The following is a 20541-nucleotide window of genomic DNA, read 5'->3' as shown; positions in this document are numbered from 1 at the left end:
TTTTGAATCTGAAAAAAGAAAGTAGATATGACAGAAGCAGTGATTAATAAAATTTAATGTGATAATCTTAAATTGTTGTAAAACATATAGCTACCATATTGAAAATAAAATATACAAAACTTTATTCGCAATATAAAATATCACCTAAAATTTTTAGGCAGAAAAAGACACTTTTAACTACATATTAACTTTGAAGTTGATATTTAGTCTCAAGTAAGTTGCCCCGAAATACCAGAATGTATTCGAACTCCCTACAAAATAACATTGCTTAGCCAATTCGTTCTAGGCTGTCCGTGAAACACGATAAAATACGAAAAATTGCTTAGACTACTGGGTCTGGGATCTTCATAAATATTAATGAAAAGGTGGTAGGAATAAAACAAACTGCTTATTTTTTTATATACCGGTAATTTTAAACGGAAAAAAGTGAGACTAGACCAGTAACACCAGAGATAGAAGCTTTTGTCCCCTCAACTTTGAAAGATAAGTTCATCTACTTGCTATGAAAATTGAATGAAAATCTGCTAACTATAGCTTCTTCTATAAAACTCACTTCTAAGCTACTTAGTACAAACTCAGCACACTGACAAAAATATATAAATCAACATAAATAAGTAAAGAATTAACCTTATTTAAACAAACTAAAATTAAAAAAATACTGTAAATATCAATGACAATAAAACTGATAAGACAATTGTTTGGTTTTTAGAGGCAGGTAAGCCTTGTTCGACGATAAATCTAAGAAACATCTAGGAGCCGAGATTCAAACTCAGGGGTAAAATATTATGAGAAAATAGCATCCATAAAATGAAATCTGATATTGAAGTGAATGTGATCATTTGTGTTTTTCGATGGGGTTAGATTAGGATGGTGATAAGGCTGCTTCGTCGCATCAGTGGCTGAGCGCTGGGAATCGGGCGGTTCACGCAACGAGGCACGTGGGCAAGGGAGCAGGGTGGAGAGCCGATCAAATATACGGCCGTGTCCCGGACAACGAACCTACGCCACAAAAGCCGTTAAAAAGCCGTTGAGGGATTGTAGGGCCCTAAGTTAAGGTCTTTATGGGCCAAGGCGGAGGAAAACATACCGATGGCTCCCGCGCAAAGCACTTAACACACATTGTGGGGTGGTGGTCGTTAAAAAAAGAGCAAATCTTTCAAGCAATATTTACGAGAGGGAATGTCGGGGAAATCCTGCGGCCCGACTAGGTGGACTCCTTGGGCGTCAGAACAGGAGAGCGTGGTGGCCCATAAAACAAGAGCTGTTACATCGTGTTAAGTCACTACGATTATCAGTGAGGTAGCAATACGAGAGTTCAAAATACCTCTTAAGAGCAATCAGAGGTCCAAAATAAAACACAACTCACTGATCACATTATTGAACAACTCAAATCAAATAATTTGACCAAAATTGTGATAAATAATTTTAAGGGCAATTTACTTCCTAAGAGAAAACGAACTTTAACAAATTACAAGTTGCAGAATCATAAACAAAAAATGATTGCCTTTCAAAGGAAAAGAAAAAGAATTACGGTGTCATTGAGAGAATATTACTAAACTATAAATTTTATCAATTAGAGGTTTATCCTGCACCTATATATTCATGATGATAAATAATATACGTAAAAGTTTATTTATTCATGCACTTGCATTTCTGAGTAGTATAATATCAATAAATCACTATATTTTAAGGAATAAAACTTGTTAATTATGGCCACTTGTAACTTATAAATACTAATTGATTACTTTGAACAAAACTAAAATCTATGGGAGCTTTGAAAATTACTTTCTTTACTGAACAAAAAAGGCATAATTTTGTCTCTTTCGGTCTCAAATTTAGCTCCTAGTCGAGTGAAATTCTCTAAGAATTAACACATAAACAAATATTCCCTGGATAATACTGTTTTAGAAGGGTTTTCTGTGTAATATGTGATGTGATCTGTATTTCGCTTTACATAATCAAATAAAAAATTACTTAAAATATTTCTCTAATACCTTCAATCTTACTTTATTACATTGGAAATTAATATGCCCTGATAAACAAATAAATGATGACCGCATACACCAAATATAATGCCTGATTTTGACTTTAAAAAGATAATAAGCGTGGGAATAATAAGTATAGATCATAAATTTGTCGAAATGAGTGCTAAGGCACAGTAACATTTGAAGCAAAAAGGTCCCACTAAAACTAATAAGTAAATAAAGTCATAAATTGATGTCCAAAGATCATCGTGAATTAGACACCTTTGATGTTGAGGAAAGAACCGTTCGTACTTACGAGAGTAGCAAAATAAAATACTACTCTTTGACAATCTATCAAGCTTACATAGAATTCACCTTCTTTGAGTAATTTTGGCAAATTCGAAGAAGATATTGTCCAATCAAGCAACGATAAAGTTAAGTAAGGATATATTATGCATGGTAAAAAAGATAATTAATTTAAAATTATGACTTATTGCTATGACAGATTTGAGCACTAAAACACTACTTATAACTAGTGTGGAAGCTTTGAAAATTCTCACTCACAAACAAAGGCATACTAGCTAAAGTTTGGCTCTGATCCCGTGATATTCACGAAGAATTAATGCCTAAAAAGATATTCCTTGGGTAATAGTTTTAAAGGGGTTTTATGAATAATATGCAATGCGGTTACTGTTTTAGAAGAGATGACTAAGAGCTGAATAAGTTGCAAACCCGCATGGAAAATAGAATTTTACTGCATACTATGAGGGGTCATAAAGCAGTCGAGAACTCCATGATTTTATTGATTTCCGTGGGTTTCACCACCGTTGCCACCAACTCCCGTCATACCCTACAACTTCCTTTCGCCAGCCTCAAGTTCAAGTATTAGTTGAGAGAGGGCAGTAGGTTCTTGCAGCGTGCATTAGTGTGCGTGACGGCCCTTCCTTCCTCCCCCACATGATGGCACCCCACACCACCGGCTAATGCTCGGATGCCGCTCACCCCATCCCCTTCACCTCCCTAGACGCTCTCTCCACCCCCCAAACCCCCGAAGTCACCACACCATCTCCCCGCCCCCTAATTTTTACTCCTTATCATATCCTAAGCGGCCCGTCAGGGAGCCCGCCAATGGCCGGCCCTCGCGCCCGTGTTTACGCCGAAGACCGCGGCTCGCCCCTCCTCCTTCGGCCCGGGGCAGATTTGTAATCCGTCCCGGGGGGCAGGGCGGCATTGACGGGCGACGCAGACGAAGCGGGGCTGGGAGGGGCGACGGCGCCTCGCCCCTCCCCCTCGCCCCGGCCCCTCCCACCGTCCCACCATTCCGCCCGCACCCAGCAAGGAAGCAGCAACGAGGGCGCCGCTCCCGATCCGACGGTGCGGGAAGGCGTCGGGGGCCCCATCGAGATTTGGGCAGCCGTCGGTTGGTGTCGTTTTCCTTCAAAACTGCAGTTAAAATGCCTAACAAGTAAGAGTGACGGACTGCCTCGTATGAATGAATTTGAATGAAGTGAGTTCGAAGTTTTTAAATTTGAAAAATTAAAAAATTTAGACGTAATTCAAGCGGCAATAAAAATTATATCTACTGTCGTTGCCATCTTAGGAATAATTTAGGTATTATGTGCGCTATGATATGTATTCATAAAGTAATATAAACGTGGATTTAGTGATGGATTGCTACAACAAACGATAGAGAGAAAAAGGAAACAAACCCGAAACCTACCCAACTGAATTTTATACTTCTCAAACATAGCTCCTTCCAATGAGATGATACCAGGGGTGTGTTTTAGGGAAAATTAGGAGTAAAAGAACTCATTTTGTAAATGCGGAAACATTATACCTACTAAACTACGCAAAAAATCCATCTGCCTCCAATAAAAATTGCGAGGATAAATAATTATGCAAAGAATGTTTCATCAAAATTAAAGTTATACCTTAACTTTAAATAATGACAGTAAGTGATTGTCATGAAGGCTTAATAAAGATTTTCTTCGGAATTGTCTTCAAAGATTATCATAGGAATGAGAGATATTTCTGTTATGTTTTGGAAAATTTATGGTGATCATGAATTATCAAGTCAGTTTTTTTTCCTTTCAAAAGACCTTAAACAAGTACAGAAGAGAATTCCAGCATATTTCAATTATTATTGCAATGAAGTTAGTAGTAATCGACCGATATAATAGAAAAAGATGAATCTATTTGTATTTGTGCCTAAAAATGTTAAGCTGTGCAAAGACTACAAAGAAACACTTAAACAATGTGAACTTGATAAAAATTGTATGTACTTAATTGAAGGCAAAATAGGTGGTTATGAAATGGTTCCTCGAGTAAAGATCTCTGTCTTAGTATCTATAAACATCTTCATTGTATTATAAAAATGAATGGACTGCAATTCATTAAATTCATCATTAACTTCCACTGTCAATGATAAATGAAACCAAATGGATATGTTATGCATCTACACTATATGAAGTAGCTATATGAAAATAATTTCCAATTGGGGTTCCTAAGGAGTACTATAAATTATAAAATTGGTGTAAAAAAAACAAGATGGATTACAATTTTCAATTAAATAAATAGATGATTATACTTCCTACGTACATTAGAAAATTTCGATAACTATCTGGTTTTCAAAAATATTAAGTAAAGTGTAGGTGTACTTAAGAGAAACAAAAACAAATCACGCTCTTCACAACTAAGCCATCTTTCGCCAATATTAGAGAGAGGTCCCTAACGATTTTTAGTACTCCTGATGGAGGAGTAATAACAATTATCGCATTAAATGAAAACAATTCATAGCATCAAATGGAATACTCAAGTCCGAAATACAACTGCAATGCTTGCTTGATCATGTAAATTTAAAAAATAATAATCAACCGAGTGTAACGAATTGGGTCTCATTCTGCACTAACTTAGTACAAACAAGCAAAGGCGTGATTCATAGTCATGAATTTTTAAGTTTAAACTAAACTTTTCGTCACTGCAACTGATGAAATAATCTGCTTAATTCTACTGCCTACGTACTACAATGATTACATTTACAATTATATACTACTCCTATAACGTGTAAATATTCAAATGCAGTGGATTTATCTCTTAATATGAATAACACACACAATTTGTAAATGATAGTTTCAGATTCGGCCTCTGACCATTGTTACCGGTGTCTATATTGGTGTCTACTGTCTCATAAACATGACATTGAAATACTGTGATTTCTGTGATGAAACCAATGTTTATTTGACAGAGGCTGGGGCTGGTCTGTAATCATTTCCATATGGGATTGGAGAAAGCCTATGTCACCTCAATGCAGAAGTCCACCTCAATTCAATAACACAAGCACCTAAAACTTTCATAAAAATATCATAAATATTCTACGATTGCTATAAATCAACATACAATCTAGAACAAACGATTTCCCATAATGAGTGAAGCCATCCCACAACTTTCACTGCAAAAAAGTTACACTAATTAGCATGAAAGAAAATGTTTCGCATTATGGGAGACAAAAATTAGGGTGGATGCATGAGTTCAGTGAAGAAATTGAGGAACAAATGACAACATAATACTAAAAATAAAAAAAAATTGTGAAAATTGAGAGGAAGAAACGCTCAAAGAAAACCAAGAAGGTCAATCTGGATGTAAGGCGATAGAAGGAGGTAGCAAAGGAAACAGTGGGGAGACAAGTTCTTAGCTGCACGACTTCCTACGATAATCAGCAGCCACACTTCTCCTGGTGGCGGCGGTCTAACGACCGAACCAACTGGGAGGAGGAGGGCCGATCGTCTTTTTGGCGCGACCGCGCAATGCCGCGGTGGGACGGCCCGCCCTCGAGAGGTGGCTAACCCCGAGAACGATTCCACAAGTGGCCGCCTCCGCGGTGTGCACACACTGCTAGCAGATCCCCCCACACACAAACGCAATCTCCACTCGGGGCAGTCGGATAGGGGATGGGAGGGATGGGGAATCGAATAAACATGCACATACGTTCATACACGCCTCAATGACCTGCATTGTCGGCGGGGCAGGAGGATTACGTTCGGCTCTTGAAAGCGTGGGCGGGATGACTGAGATATCGCGGGTGCAGAGGGACGTGAATCGGGAAGGGGTGGCAGGGTCCAGGGGATATTAGGAGGGGGGATGTTTTCCCTCCACCCCTTTGCCGGAGAGGGGTGGAGGAGAGCAGAGGAAGCTCCGGGCGAGTCCATAAACGTGTCCTCGAGTGATAAAAGAGCCATAAATTGCTGCATCCAAGCGGTAGCCGTGGCGGGAGCAAGCAACCCCTTTCCATTTCAAAAGCCCTTGCACCCTCGCGCCCCTACCAATGCGCCCGTATCTCCAAACGCTTCTAACCACTTCGGCTCTCACCTCGGGCCTCTTCTCACTTAGATTCCATCCCACACCCCCATGTTCTTGCCAATGACCGACATCCATTCAGCAGCCATGGCAATGTGAATTTCAGAACGCCAGTTTTTCATAATTTCCAAAGCTCCTTAATTTGTCTTGTATGATGTTGGGCACGATATGGTGGGAGTTTTTAATATTATTAAAATAAGACATTGCAATATTTCCACTGAGTTTTATTACTACACAACGCGTTTCGTCGTCACAAACGAAATTACCAAGTGTGTCTCCCCAAGAATCTATAATATGTTGTGGGAGAAAAACTAGGTGCCTTAACAGGTGGCCGGGGTCCTCAATGTACACCAAAACAAAGGGTTATGGCGTCATGTTTGCTTTGGCCATCATCCTTTCTATATTCCTTTCCTTCAGCACACTCAAAAAAGTTGTTATTCAACGCTGTAGCTGAGTATATCAAGGTTTTGGTGGCAAATATTTCTCAATATTTCCTCCCTTAGTATCAAATATTTCTAGAGCCGTTTGAGGTAGGAATTTTCAATCAAAATAGAATAGAAACTCTTCTTTAAAATTTAAACAATATGCAAATTTAAGTTTGAATTTAAATAAATCCATTACTACATCAAAAATTCAATTTTATTTGATGAAATTCATTTCAAATGAAGACTGAGCTCAATATAAAAAATATTAAAATAAATATTCAGCAAAATATTCAAAAGCACTTCGAGGATTTGTAATAAGGGTAATGAAATTAAACCCTATAGGGTACGAAAGAAATTTTCTTTCGCGCACGAAGGAGCCAATAACTTATCTGGTGATTCAAAACGAATCTTACAAATTCAAATAGTTGGCATGTAGTGGTATCGATATATATTTATATGTGTTGTCAATATGTATTATTCGTTCATCCATTTCATTTGAAAACACTTGCATAGCTCTAGATATTTAGCCTCACCACTATTTCCCTGAAAGAATTGGGATTCTTAACCCTTATATGGATTTGCTGCGCCTTAGCGGCGCTCGTCGTTTTAAAAATGGTGTAAAAATTTTCTATTCGAATGAATCATTTTGAAATATTCAGTAGTCTGTTTTTTCTGCTTTCTTCGTCTACATATAAAATTTTGTTAGCATAGTATCGATAGGTTACATTTTATTGGCCTCTAATGGAAAAAGTTACGTCGTTGGATTATCGGCGCCGCTGCGGCGCTCAGTATTTCCTCGTCGCTACGTCTTTGACTGCACTCCCAATGTTAATTTCAAAGCACTTATAGTTCGTATGAAATGCTATAATATCTTTATAATCATACTATTTATATTTCTAAACATTATAAACAAAATGAAATTGTAAAACAAAAGGAAAATATTACCATACCAATTTTGCTTTCTATTTTAGCTAAGAATCAATATATTTGCCTCGTTATGATGTTCATTGACAAAACTTCATCTCTTTACGAGAATTATTCATAAAAACTCATGGCTAGTCAAAGTTGTTTTTTCATGGGCCTCCGACTTAGTTTTGCTTGGGCCGAGAATTTCCTCGTCGCTACGTCAGGGTCTGCACTCTCAACGCTAATGTCAAAGCAATTATGTTTCATATGAAATGCAATAATATATTTATAATCCTATTATTTAATTTTTTTAAACTTATAAACCAAGTGAAATTGTTTAACAAAAGGAAAATAATACAATACCAATTGTGCTTCCTCTTTTAGCTAAGAATCATTATGTTTGCTTCGTTATAATGTTCATTGGCAAAACTTCATCTTTTCGCAAGAATTATTCATAGAAACTCATGGCTAGCCAAGTTTATCTTGTTTTTTCCGTGGCTTCCGACTTAGTTTTGCTTGGACACCTTCTCCGCTCCGCGCCCACGTACCTGCCGTGGTGAAAGTCACCTTTGGGTAAACCCTAGGGTGACTCTGTTTAGAATTACTCCAAGCCGCAATTCTAAGAAAACTTTAACACAATGCATTATCCGAATTCATAGAATAATGCTTCCTCACCGTTGTGTGAATATTTCTCGCTGAATGAGTAACTGTAACTTGCCAGGAGATTCAGAAGTTTCACCGACTACCGTGAAGAACACATCGCACAGTTATTGTTATATGTCTTGTACCTTTCATTCGAAAAAAAAATCCCTTTGCGTCTAAGATAGTCTATACAAAATTGCAAGCGTTTATATAGTTACTGATGACATGACAGTTTACCATTGGGGTGAAATCCAGATAACTACCCAACTAATTGTGTGATAGTAAAATAATTTTTCTTTCCTGACGATGAGTTTAGACTTTACATGGTAAAAATCGTTTCATTATGAATAGGTGAAAAGACAATTTACCGTGAGGTGAAAATTTGTGAACATATTTCTCGTTTCTTTGTGTACTGAAATGCACAGATGTTTTATGCATTGGGGATGTTACTAACGTAAAGGGGTGAGTGAGGAGGAGAGAGGAGAAGGAATGCCAAGAGGTTGTTTTGAGGTGAAGTGGTGGTTGTGTGTCGACTGCCAAGGATCGGGGAATACCCAGATCGTTAGGACAGGTAGGAGTAGAAAATCCTTATCGCGAAAAAGGTTGGGAGTGCAAGGAGGCAATTAGATACAAAATAATGCTTTTTCTTCATCCTTGCAACGCTGCATGAGGGTCAGGGAACAAAAGCCTTGTCAAAACGCCCCGCGGTGGCCCTCCCTTCCTTCCAAGAAGGTCCAGCTCGGGTGGGTCATTAGGGTGGAGATAAGTTCAATCAAGTTTTGTGGGAGGGGGGAAGAAGGTGGTGAATGACGAATAAGGGAGCTTAGTGGGAAGGTATGGACAGTCTCAATGTTTGGGTCAGTGAAACGCTAAGAAAGGAAACGGAAAGAAAATGTAAGGTAAGTCCTTCTAAAGTGAGGGTATTTTTGTCACCCCAGAGCATTCTTTCATCGGTTTCTCACGCAGAGCTGGACGAAAAAAAGGCAGCTAATCCTTCTTCCCTACCACCAATAACACATACTTCTAAGAATTTTTTTTTTTTGGATTTCCCACCAATCCAGGAGTAAAACCTAATCTAGAATCACTCCCACGCAAAACAGTTACCCGTCCATATCTAAGGAAACCTTTCCCTTGGGCTACACGCCCCCAGTGGGGTAATAGGGCTCCGTGGTAGGAAAAGAGTACCGACTCTTCTAGCTTCAACTCCAAAGAAGCGTAGGGTTCTTTGACACGTCGCTTGTCATCCCATATTATTTATATTTCAAAACCCATAAGACTTGATTTTTTTTAATGCAGGACATAAGCTCCCAGAATATTCGTAAGATTTGTCTTGATCGCCAGAATCTTGTAAAAATCACGAAAGTAACACTCGTCTCTTCTCACTTAACCTACAGCTGTTCCATTATTAACGTTTAATAACTTTTCCTTCTATATAAACTGCAAAGATATAACAAATGGGTGGACGCAGTGAAGCAAAATTATGTCATATGGGCATAAACGAATTTTATTCCGTCATCATTTTTAGTATTTAGATACATAAAATTATAAACAATATAATCATTAAAAAGCGGAGTTTGTTGAGTTCTGCATATTAGAAAAATATTTCAAACAACAATAACACATGAAATTAAAACTTTCACTCAAAAATAACAAACAAAGGGAACTGAAATAAAGAGCATTACGGCAAGAAATGGAAAAGAATGCAGCGTTCAAGATTTTTTGTTATAACTTCAACAATAAGGGTTTAAATCTAGCAAAACACTGTAAGAAATAAAGATAATAGATGTATTTACCATTATCAATCGGAAAACTTGTAAAATCTGGCTAACTTTGAAAGATAATAGCAATAAATGACGCGGCGCCGCTGCGGCGCCGAGAATCCAACGACGTAACTAATTTTGTAAATCCATATGAGGGTTAATTGCCAACCTTGAATTCAGATGGTGAAATATATAACACTTAAAATGCCTGGAGATTATTTTCGAACTGAGCTCTCATGCTCAGTACGAATCTCCCAGGTATTGTATTCCTCCTTCGTATTGTTTTTATGGGGTAGAATAAGCTATTCAAGTCATAAATATGGGCAATATATTTAGAGGAAGTTTAGAGATGTGGGAGAAATCATGTTTCCCATTGTTATAAATTACCTTCTAATTCTTACATTCTCCAAAGTAAAATGAATCAAAAAAGTAAAATAGTAATAGAAATCATTATTTATCATTTTCAGATTGAAAAACAAATATTTTTTTTAATTCGAAATATAAAGCCGGGATATCACATTTATTTCCATTCAAATTTATTTCATCCCAATTTTATCACCATATCTTATCTCCAGACTGCCTTCTTGACGGATTTATTTCCATGGAAATGCCCATAATACCTTTATGGAACCATTTTGTAAGGAAATCATCATTTTCATTATTAAGGCCGCGGTAGATAAATGAACAGCTCACCAATAATCCCACACGAACAGCCAAATATGATCTAGATTGTTTCAATGAAAATGAATCCAACACGCCTAAGTTTCAAGCCGTCAAATATGTCAATCCATTTGACACATAAAAAAATCATAAATCAAAAAACAGTTTTCTCTCGTCTACCTTGCCAAACCGCGGTTTATCTTCCTCATTCTCTCTCTATCTCTCTCTCTTTCCCTCTCCAACAGTCGTAATTCCCGTCCAAGGAACCCCTCTTCTCTCATTCCTCCCGTCCGCCATAAATTTCCTCTCGGAAAACAATGCTTGACGAGCAAGCGGCAAAAGAGGATCCTTTTTAAAAGCTCAAAAAGTCAGCCTGTTGCCCCGCATGGCATCCGGAATTGCGAGGAGTAAAGTAGATTAGCGAGGATTAACTACTTAATCGCCATTGATGAACACGAATATATGTTAGAGACTTTGATAAGCAAGGCAAACTACAAGTTATTTTAAAATACCGCAGTCAAATTTTCAATTGTGTCTGCAGGGCACGGTAAAGAGATGTTAGCGAAACAAGATGGAATGTTAAGAAGATAGAACTCTTCAAGGAAGAAGGGATCGAGAGAGTGAGAGCATCTTAAAGTAAGACAAACGGCGGTCGACTTCTCCGCAAACGAGAAAACTGGTGTGGTAGGTGGTGTTAGTTCACAAATCTTCCGCCGGCCCCGTCTCGGCAGCACTGAAACACCCACCGAGCAGTTTGACACTTAAAGCTTTTCATAGCTGTATTTTAGGTTCAATCGATACATCATTCCGTCAAGAACCAACTCTAAGGCGGAGCCACTGACATGGTGTAAGCCAATAATTTTCTCTGCTGAGGAAGGTTGCAGCCATCTTTGCCGGGGTATGAGAATTACACAGATCCAAATTATTCTGAATTTTAAAATAGTCGATAGAAGACTGGGAGAGAGGGGCTCAATTCCCAAGCAGAACGGGAGATGGAGCAGACGACGCTGCTCTCCCGGCAGAATCAAACGATATGCGTTTGAAAATAAGAGAACACTGCAAAATAAGACCCTCCTCAAGTCTTTTTATGCTTATGAGCTTCAACTGAGGTTTTAGCTTGTGGAATGAATTTTAAAGTAAGGGCTTGTGAAACTTAAAGAACATAAATAAGAAGGTATTAAAAGGCGATGCCCGACTCAGAGTTAGTGGTGATAAACAAAAGGCGTGGTCATGGTTAAAAAAAATAAAGAAATATAGAATAGTATTCAAAAACTCTATATTGAGTGTACTGATTACTTTGTACAGAAATTTTTGTGGCACACAAAAAAATAAAACAATAACAAAAACTCAACTTATCACAATCTTAAGAAATAAACAAAAAGAAATGTATTTACAAAATATTTGGGTTAAAATTAACATAAAAATGCGTAATCTTAACAATTACAATGTAACAAAAACTGACAATAAATATAAAAATTGATCGTGTCAGTTCTTTTCATCCGATAAGTTACAGCGTAAGTAGGTATAGACTCGATGAGTGTGAATGTATTTCCCTAATGGTAATTTGTGCACGAGGCTGTTTTTTTCTATGAGCAGTGGCCGCCGTTAACAACCCTGTATATTTCGTCAACAGTTACCCTCAAATCAAAGAGAAATTCTCTCATATTTGTCAACTTAAACGTAAAAAAAGGAAAGGGTTATCTTGATTTTAAGAGATTCAAACAGATGTTTTTTTTTATTCAACCACAACTTTTTATTTTCTTTTTTCAAACACATTTGGACAGGCTCATCATGCACACTAGAACTGGAACACTACATGTACGATATCTAGGCTACCAATAAGAAATTTTTTTAATTTGCACTTTGACAATTCAGACTAAACGTTAAAAACAACATACCACGAAAGAACGATGAGGTATTTCAATGTCTATATAAGCCTACAACCTACTCTTGTATGTAAACGAGACAGATTTCCACGAGGAGAGGTTTTCATGTTTTATGCACAGGAAGGCAACGTGCCATGCAATCACTTGCAGCTCTTTTTTTTAATATTTTCAAGTAAAAGTATTCAGAATAAATAACGAAAACAATTATGTATAATATATATTATTTGCAATATTGAGATTTCAAAAGTAATGCTCTCGTATACAGGCTATATACACGTATATGGGATGAAAGACCTAAGGAAAGTTTTTTTGCAATATGGCAGGTACCCTTAACCAAATCCTCATGGAGATCTGGCGAGAATGTTCTTATATTTTCACTTGATCTGCATTAAAAAAATCAATTTTGTAACAAAGTTTCACTCATTTTAAAACTAAAAAGAATTGGCTTTCAGAACCTCGAAATAAAGTAACTGATTTTAATAAGTTAAATCCATGTATACAGCAGCAAGACTGGTAACAAATTTATTTTAAGTGAATAAATGATAAAATGTCTGGGATGCCTTTGATCAAGCACGATTTTAAATACCAGAAAGAGTATTGATCGAAATAATATAAGACTATACCCACGAAGTCCCAATCCGACGCCAGAATAAATTTATAAAATTAGATTCACCACGGATTAATTTACATTGTTTCAAAAATTTGAAGGACGTATAAGAGGCGCTCAATAAAAATCCAATTTTTTGACGAAATTCAGCGCTATATATATGGACCTAAATTTCCCGAGACTTTTTATTACGTATACTTTCTGAAGGTAGTATTGGATACAGAAATAAGGCTCTTCTTTTCCCCCAATTTTACTGAACAGGGTCTCGAGTAATTCAATGGTCCTTCATTCAAGTTTCATTTTACGTATATTTAAGCCATTTTTTACGTATATTAGGTATTTATAACGAAGAAATGACAAAATCTCAGTCTTCAAATTGATGCTAAGTTAAAAATAAAACATGGTTTGACGGTTCCAAGTAGCCAATATCCGTCACGGAAGTCGATATAAGCATGGATTTCCAGTAAAAATATGCGTCCCTAATTATCGTTAAAAGAAAATGCTTTCATTCAAAACGTCATTCGAACAACTATACTCGTTAAACTCAGGATTGCACGTCAATTAAAACTTTGGCAGTATCTATTGTTGAATCTTTCAAAAGTAGTTACATCAATTGAGTAATTAGATTGAAATTGAGATGGTAAAAATAATAAAACAGTTAGGCATGTCGTTTCGAAATGTAGTCCTCTTTAGCTCCTAGTGATGGAATGACCATAAAACTGAACTTATTGCAGTTAAAATTAAAATCGACCCCCAAAGTGAATCTGAAAGTAAAACATATTCACGGAAAATTCCTCAGAATTTTTTTTAAGCTTACTCCCCACTAAACACATCACAAAATTATTTTCATACATGCATTGTTACATCTTTAAAATTTCTAATAATTGGTGTATAAATTACAATTCGTCTATAGGTACATTTTACGAATACAACTTCAGAGGAACGGAAGCCAATAGTTGGTACGTTTCCATCGTTTAGTTTTAGATTCAACGACAGCCCATGGTAACTATTTTGAATGTGGTGTCCGGAAAAGTAAATTATTGAAATTTTGGTACATTCGACGCGGAATAAGATATAATTTGGGCATTATAAAATGTTTTGATGGATGCGAAAGAGGTTCAATTTGAGTAATTAGCGCAAATATTGTAATATCAAAGGAACGCAGAGTGAAACAAAATTGTAGTGCAATTCAACTGCCATGGAATTATTACCAAAACCTTATGAGCGTAGAACTTAAACTGTAAGTGGAGAAAGAAAAGCGTGTACTTTGGTATCCAAGTTTCCCGCATCATCCTCCTCCTCTTTTGAAGCGGAAAAATTTGTCCATTTCGTCGTATCTTGTCTATCACCTCTCTCGTTTTAAACAAATGAAGGAGACAACCCGCAGGCCCGACCCCTGACGTCGACCGCAACCTACAGTTTTTTTTCTTTTCTATATCGCTTTCAATGCAATAATAAATCAATATCAATTATATAATATTATGAATATCAATCGACTCGAGTTAAAAATATATTTATATATAATATATATATTAATATACACATAGTATGGAGCGAGATTACACCCCGCCAAAGGCGAAGAAGCAAGGTTCCCTCATTACACACTACACGACACTTTGGACCTAGGAAACCTGTTCCTTTCGTGGAAACAGCCTTCCATCAATTTCAAATAGGTTTTCGAAAAAGGCAAAAAAAAACCAATTCCTCAAGAGGAGATGATAACTTGAAGAGTGGATTCGAAATGTGTGATTACCCTCAACCCTCGTAATGTTTCGATTCTTTCCCCTCGCCAGCAAGGGCGACGCGTTTCACAACTTATTTTCACCACTAGCCACGTAGGGAGACCAACACTACGACCAATTACAGTGCGAGCTCCCTACCCAGTGAACGCATGCTATCAAACGCAATGAAATACCAGCGAACCGGCAAAACCAACGCGTGACATCACTCAACGGTCAGCGTCTTAGCCTTATATTACCCTTAGTAGCTTAAATTATTCATCATGGCTCCCATTAAATATATTTACATGGTGACCCACGAGAGTTGCAGGCAATAATTTGAACTCCCACTGCTCACACTCATTTCTGATCCACTCTTCCGCCAGTCCCTTGATTTCCATCCGTGATTGTGACCCAAGGTCCAAATGTCGTGAATATTGAATTCCCGGAGTTTCCTGCGCGACATGGAGAGTCGAGCGGACACCCGAAATTGTCAGCACATCGCGGCGGCGCTGTCAAAGCGTCGCGTTCTTACGGAAAAGTGCCCTTTTCCCAACGAATATTCCCACTTGCTCAAAAGAGCGAAAGAGGACACATGATAGTAATTTTCAGGTGCTCCGGACTCTGGTCATCCCACGCAACATGAGGGTGTGTGTATGTGTGTGTTTCGTGTGTTGTATAAAAAAGGAACAGTAAGATTAGGGATTTTTTATACATAATTATCACCATTCACTCGCACAAACATCATCAATCTTGGCACTCAATAAAAATTGTCATTTCTTCAAGATTTTTAAGCTAGTCTTTTGTCTTTTTGTTTTTATTTAGCTCATAATCATCTTGATAATTTGCACCACAATGTCTGATGCTTCCCCTCACTTTCCCTGCATGTCCCTACTCCAAAGATGTTCATCATTTTTTGGCCGCCACTTTTGTCTCCCGAGCACAGGTGTACACACGCAAGCCATCCCAGTCACCCACTCCAGTGTCTCCCCCTGCAGAATATTTTAATTTCGGTCCGCACAACCACTGCAGTTCTCGATGAGGATGGAAAAGACCCAATAGACAAGGGTTTTTGGTCATCAGATTGGTTTGAAGGTTTCAATTTAGGACGCCATCAATATTTTCCCACGTTTCCCTTTCCTTCTATGCGTGGCTACTACATTGGGGAACGTTGGCAGAAGAAAAGACTGTGGGGAGGGGGAGGGACAATGTATGCATGTCGAGGTGGAAAGGGGAGGGAGTGATGCTGGCTCTCAGAGAGAAGAACTGACCTTGCTTCATCTCCTCTGCTGCTTCGTCGCCGTCCTCTGCTGGTGTCAACCGTGGCTGTGTCTCATATTCCTCGCCACCCGCCGAGTCGCACTGTACATTCAACCCCCTCCTCCCGCCGTCTCCTCCCACTGCCCTCCCGCAAGTAAATCCACGGGTTGGTGCGGGAGGGCGAAGGGGACGTCGGGCTCTGTGCACTCACTTGCCTCTCCTTCCCTCCCGTTTGCACTCGACAAACGGTGGGCACTGCACTGCCAACACTCTTGATTCATAGGCATCACTTTCTCCTACCGGGGCATGCACTTTTGAGGGACTCCAAAAAAAATATATATGTATCTGTGTTTATATATACGTTTTACACTCGCAATTTCTATATACTTTTTATACATATACTTTACATAATCCAACACACACTGGGGGGGGTTTTTCTGGGAAAGGAGAGAAGAATTCACTATTTAGTCACTATAAGACTAACTTACTGGTTCTCTTTCTCACACGAAGAATTGCACTCAAAAAATGTGTATGTCCGCCGACAAACAAGGTATTTCACTGAGGAACCGCTGACTCTTTAGGGCGTTTGGGTAAAATTTGCGGATTGGGGGAAGGGACTGATGATTTTTCTCCACTTGTAAGGAAAAATAAAGCGTGTGAGGAGACTTCAAGCTGAAGTCCGCAGAATTTAGCACACCATCTTGCGGGGATATGGGGAGGGACAAACACAATCTTACGTCAGACAGGTACACGGGCACACAATCTCAAGTGTCCTCGTTCACTCTTCTTCCTGAACTTTTCGAACACAGTTTCCAACTCTCATTTACACTTGAAAATAACTAAAGAGATGACTTCAAATGTACCGATGATGAATTTAAAACGTTGAAACTAAATTGCTGTGGGACATTCTTCCGATTGCTGATTAAAATGGAACAACTGGAACTCATTTTAGGCGAAAAAAGTTACGGAAAATATTTCGACGGCTGATTTCTCCTCTTCTTTCTTGCCCATAAGATTTAAATCTACTTTGAATGGTTGAGAAGATCACTCGGAAGATAGGTAATTATTATGAAGAAAGCGCTGCGAAGAGAACGACATTGGCGTAAGATGATGCACATGTCTGTGCCGTGGGGGACTGAAAATAAAGAAGGTTTCTTCTCACCAACGAACTCGAAGTCTACCTTGATATTCCCAAAGTTCCTTTGCTGATGCGTCCGAGATGTTTCCATGCCTCTTGGCAGGACTGTGGGGCCGAGAATCCCCCGACAGCGGGGAGATTTAGAGATGACACGTTGATGACTGTAGGGATGGTGGCTGATTGATGCCGATGATACGTGGGGCCGAAATTTTGATAGAGGTTGTGGGAGGGGCTTGCTTATGTGAATTACGGGGGATTTCTACAGGTGGAGTAAAGAAAAAAAATAACAACCTTTTGGGGTTTCACACTCCATTCACAGCAGAGACTAGCCTCGAAGTTGAGAAAAGGAAAACAGGGCGCAGTACACGAATAAAATAGTCCAAGCCCTGAATTTCCTCTCTGAAAGTTTTCACTTAATTTCTCTTTGTACACAAATTAAAATTAAAGGCTAACGTGCAGCACGTTTGTTCCTTTCTGTTCATTCATCACCATCGTCTTTTCCCTCGGGATAGGGTCTTCTCCACATTCGACGAAATTGGTAAGATGCTGCATGTGTGTGCAGCTATCCGTTTCACTGCTCGATTCCCCTTACTATGTCTCCCCTAATTTGATCATTTATTCCATTCCGTTCCATCAAGAGAAAGTAAATGCATGAGTGAAGAGGGCGTTGCTCAAAGCTTCATCAGGTGAGGACGATCGGATATTAAAGCTTGTAACATTTTGGATCATTATAGCTGGTATGTGTAGTAGCTGGAGATATTATTTCTTAACGGCATCCTTGCAGAAAGGAGAATTTTGACTCAATATTTTCCCAAAAAAACTCCCTCAAAAAATGTACTTGAGAGCATTTTTCATCGACTTCTTCGTAAATTTGATTCAATTGCTGGCTTGCAGGTATTTAAACTACATGGCTTCGGTATTTCAAATAAATTTTGTAAAATTTTCTTTCACGATTTCTTTAGAATGTACCATTTATTAAGTATATGTTTGCAGTTACCAAGTAATACTCATGATTCAAAAGAATGAGAAATAAGAAAATATAGCATTGAGCCTTGGTGGATTTTGCATCATTTTACTTTGCTTATTTCTCCTTTATCCCAATGTCCAGCTGACAAATCATTTCTCAAGGAATTTATGCCAAAGCATCTCCGTTTCGTGACTAGCTTGGTCGTCATGAGCTTGATCTCCTTTCTTTCCTTGGCCCTGCACCCGGAGCGACATGCTCGTTCCCTAACGGGAGCCAGTGTCGTCGACCCCTCGTCGCCCGTCCGAGCCGCGGCCGGCTGCCGTCGTCCATCCACTCTGGTTCCGGACGCCGAGGCGACCTCCGCAGCCGGAGGAGGCGGACGGTCGGCCGGCTTGGTTCGGCCTTCCATACCGAATGTTTCGACCACCGTCTCCGCCGCTCTCTTCCCTCCACGTCATTTCCTTTCGGTGCTCAATAGATGGGAGTGTCAAACGGGGGACCGGGGCTCGACAGCTATTGTGGCGGCGTGGGCGGAGAGTCGGGCTGCATGCCGTCGGGTGTCTGCCCGGATTCCAGTTTCGCCTTGTTCTCCTTCTTCCACTTCATCCGCCTGTTCTGGAACCAGATCTTTATCTGCCTCTCCGTGAGGCAGAGGGCGTGAGCGATCTCGATCCGCCTCCTCCGCGTCAGGTACCGGTTGAAGTGGAACTCCTTCTCCAGCTCCAGCGTCTGGTACCGCGTGTACGTCTGACGTCCACGCTTCCTCTCTGCTTGTGGGAAGAAAGAGATGGGAGAGAGAAAGGGGAGAGAAAAGATGGATGAGAAGACTCGCGAAAGTGGTCGAGGAAATGTGACATGCATGCTTCATATTACGAGCAACAGTCATAAGTTAGGTGGCATGTCGAGCAATCATATGAAGAGAATAAAAAGGCAATGACAGTTTCCGAGAGAAAAGTAATAATATAATAAGGCATACGCATGAATAATTTTTAATAGCAGATGTAGCAAATGAATTTTGTGTTTGAGAAAAATTTTATGGTTCCACACAAACTATGTCGATTGAATTAATTTGCTATGCTTAAAATTTATTGAATAAAGTAGGGGCATCAATTATGAGGCAAAACTTGAGTGAATTACTGTGTAAAATTTCAAGTTTGAATATCTATTCTGAGACAGTTGAAAATCAGTCAACCCTACTATTATTGTTGTATTAACTGCTGATACTTAATGCCATTATTAAGAGATAAAACAAACAATATTTCGACTACTAACATATTACTAGATTAGGAAGATTCATAAAATGGAAAAAGATAAAAAAATCACAGCTTTTCTCGCTAATCATCAGCATTCAACGAGTGATAGATTCCCTTGAGTATGCATGATATTTGAGATTCCTTGGTTTCTCTGTATTTAATCGACCAACTCGTTCTCCCATAAAAGACCATACTATCAACAATAATTGAGAGGAAACACTCACACAAACTTTTTGACTCATATTTGATAATGTTCGTTCCCTTAATGCTCACCGATAATCATGAACGAAAACAGAGATAATAAACTTCAGAGCTAATACAAATGCATGGTTACCTAGGGAAATAAAGGCCAAAACTGTCAAATTTAGTTCTTTCTAGATTTTTTTCCGAAAGACATACATTCGACCAAAATATCATCTCTTCTGCCTGAGATGATACTACTACATACATGTTTAGAATTATTTATTTTAGCATAATTGTCTACTTTCATTATCCACTTCCAAGATATCCAATTGGTCATCATCGGTATTTTACAAGGTGTTTGAAATGAAATTTGTAAAATAACGGCTGATTCATCAGCATATAGCTATGTAACCTTTTATCTGGACCTGTGGTTGAACACGTCCCTATTGCTGCTTCACATGGAAAATTATTTCTCTGAAATTATACTGCCATTGTGAGAATAAGTGAGTTTATTCCATCCCGGATCCAAATTTTCTGTTCTTTTTCCACCTCTTTTTCAACGCTTCTGTTTTACTGAAAAAGGCTCGGATTGCGTCAAAATCCGTGAGAACGCCCTAGATCGGGGGCCGACTTCAGCCGAGAGAGAGGCCGGAGATGCCGAGAGGCTGTCTCCCCGTGGCCTACAGACCCAAATGAACCTCAACTCCAAATTGAAATTTACTTCATCTTTTCTCTTGTGACTACGAATTTTATCCGACACTTATTCTTTAGGAATAAAATCGCAAAATATGCTCTTTGTTATAGGAATAACGAATGTCA

The 20541-nt window shown here is 38.7% G+C and overlaps 1 protein-coding gene across 2 annotated transcripts in view; it reads right to left on the bottom strand.

Annotated features, from left to right (window-relative positions):
* Positions 1 to 11969: 11969 nt before the first annotated feature.
* Positions 11970 to 20541, bottom strand: part of LOC124169528 (homeotic protein antennapedia-like) — a 427885-nt gene continuing 419313 nt past the window's right edge. For both annotated transcript variants that reach the window (XM_046548173.1, XM_046548168.1), the window contains exon 3: positions 11970 to 19053. In XM_046548173.1, the coding sequence (XP_046404129.1) occupies positions 18800 to 19053 (254 nt within the window). In that variant the 3' untranslated portion in view covers positions 11970 to 18799. The remainder of the gene's footprint in view (positions 19054 to 20541) is intronic.

The sequence above is a fragment of the Ischnura elegans genome, chromosome 1 (genome assembly GCF_921293095.1).
Source record: "Ischnura elegans chromosome 1, ioIscEleg1.1, whole genome shotgun sequence".
NCBI lineage: Eukaryota > Metazoa > Arthropoda > Insecta > Odonata > Coenagrionidae > Ischnura > Ischnura elegans.
The sequence above is the reverse complement of the archived record's forward strand: the minus strand, read 5'-3'. Positions and strand labels throughout refer to the sequence as shown.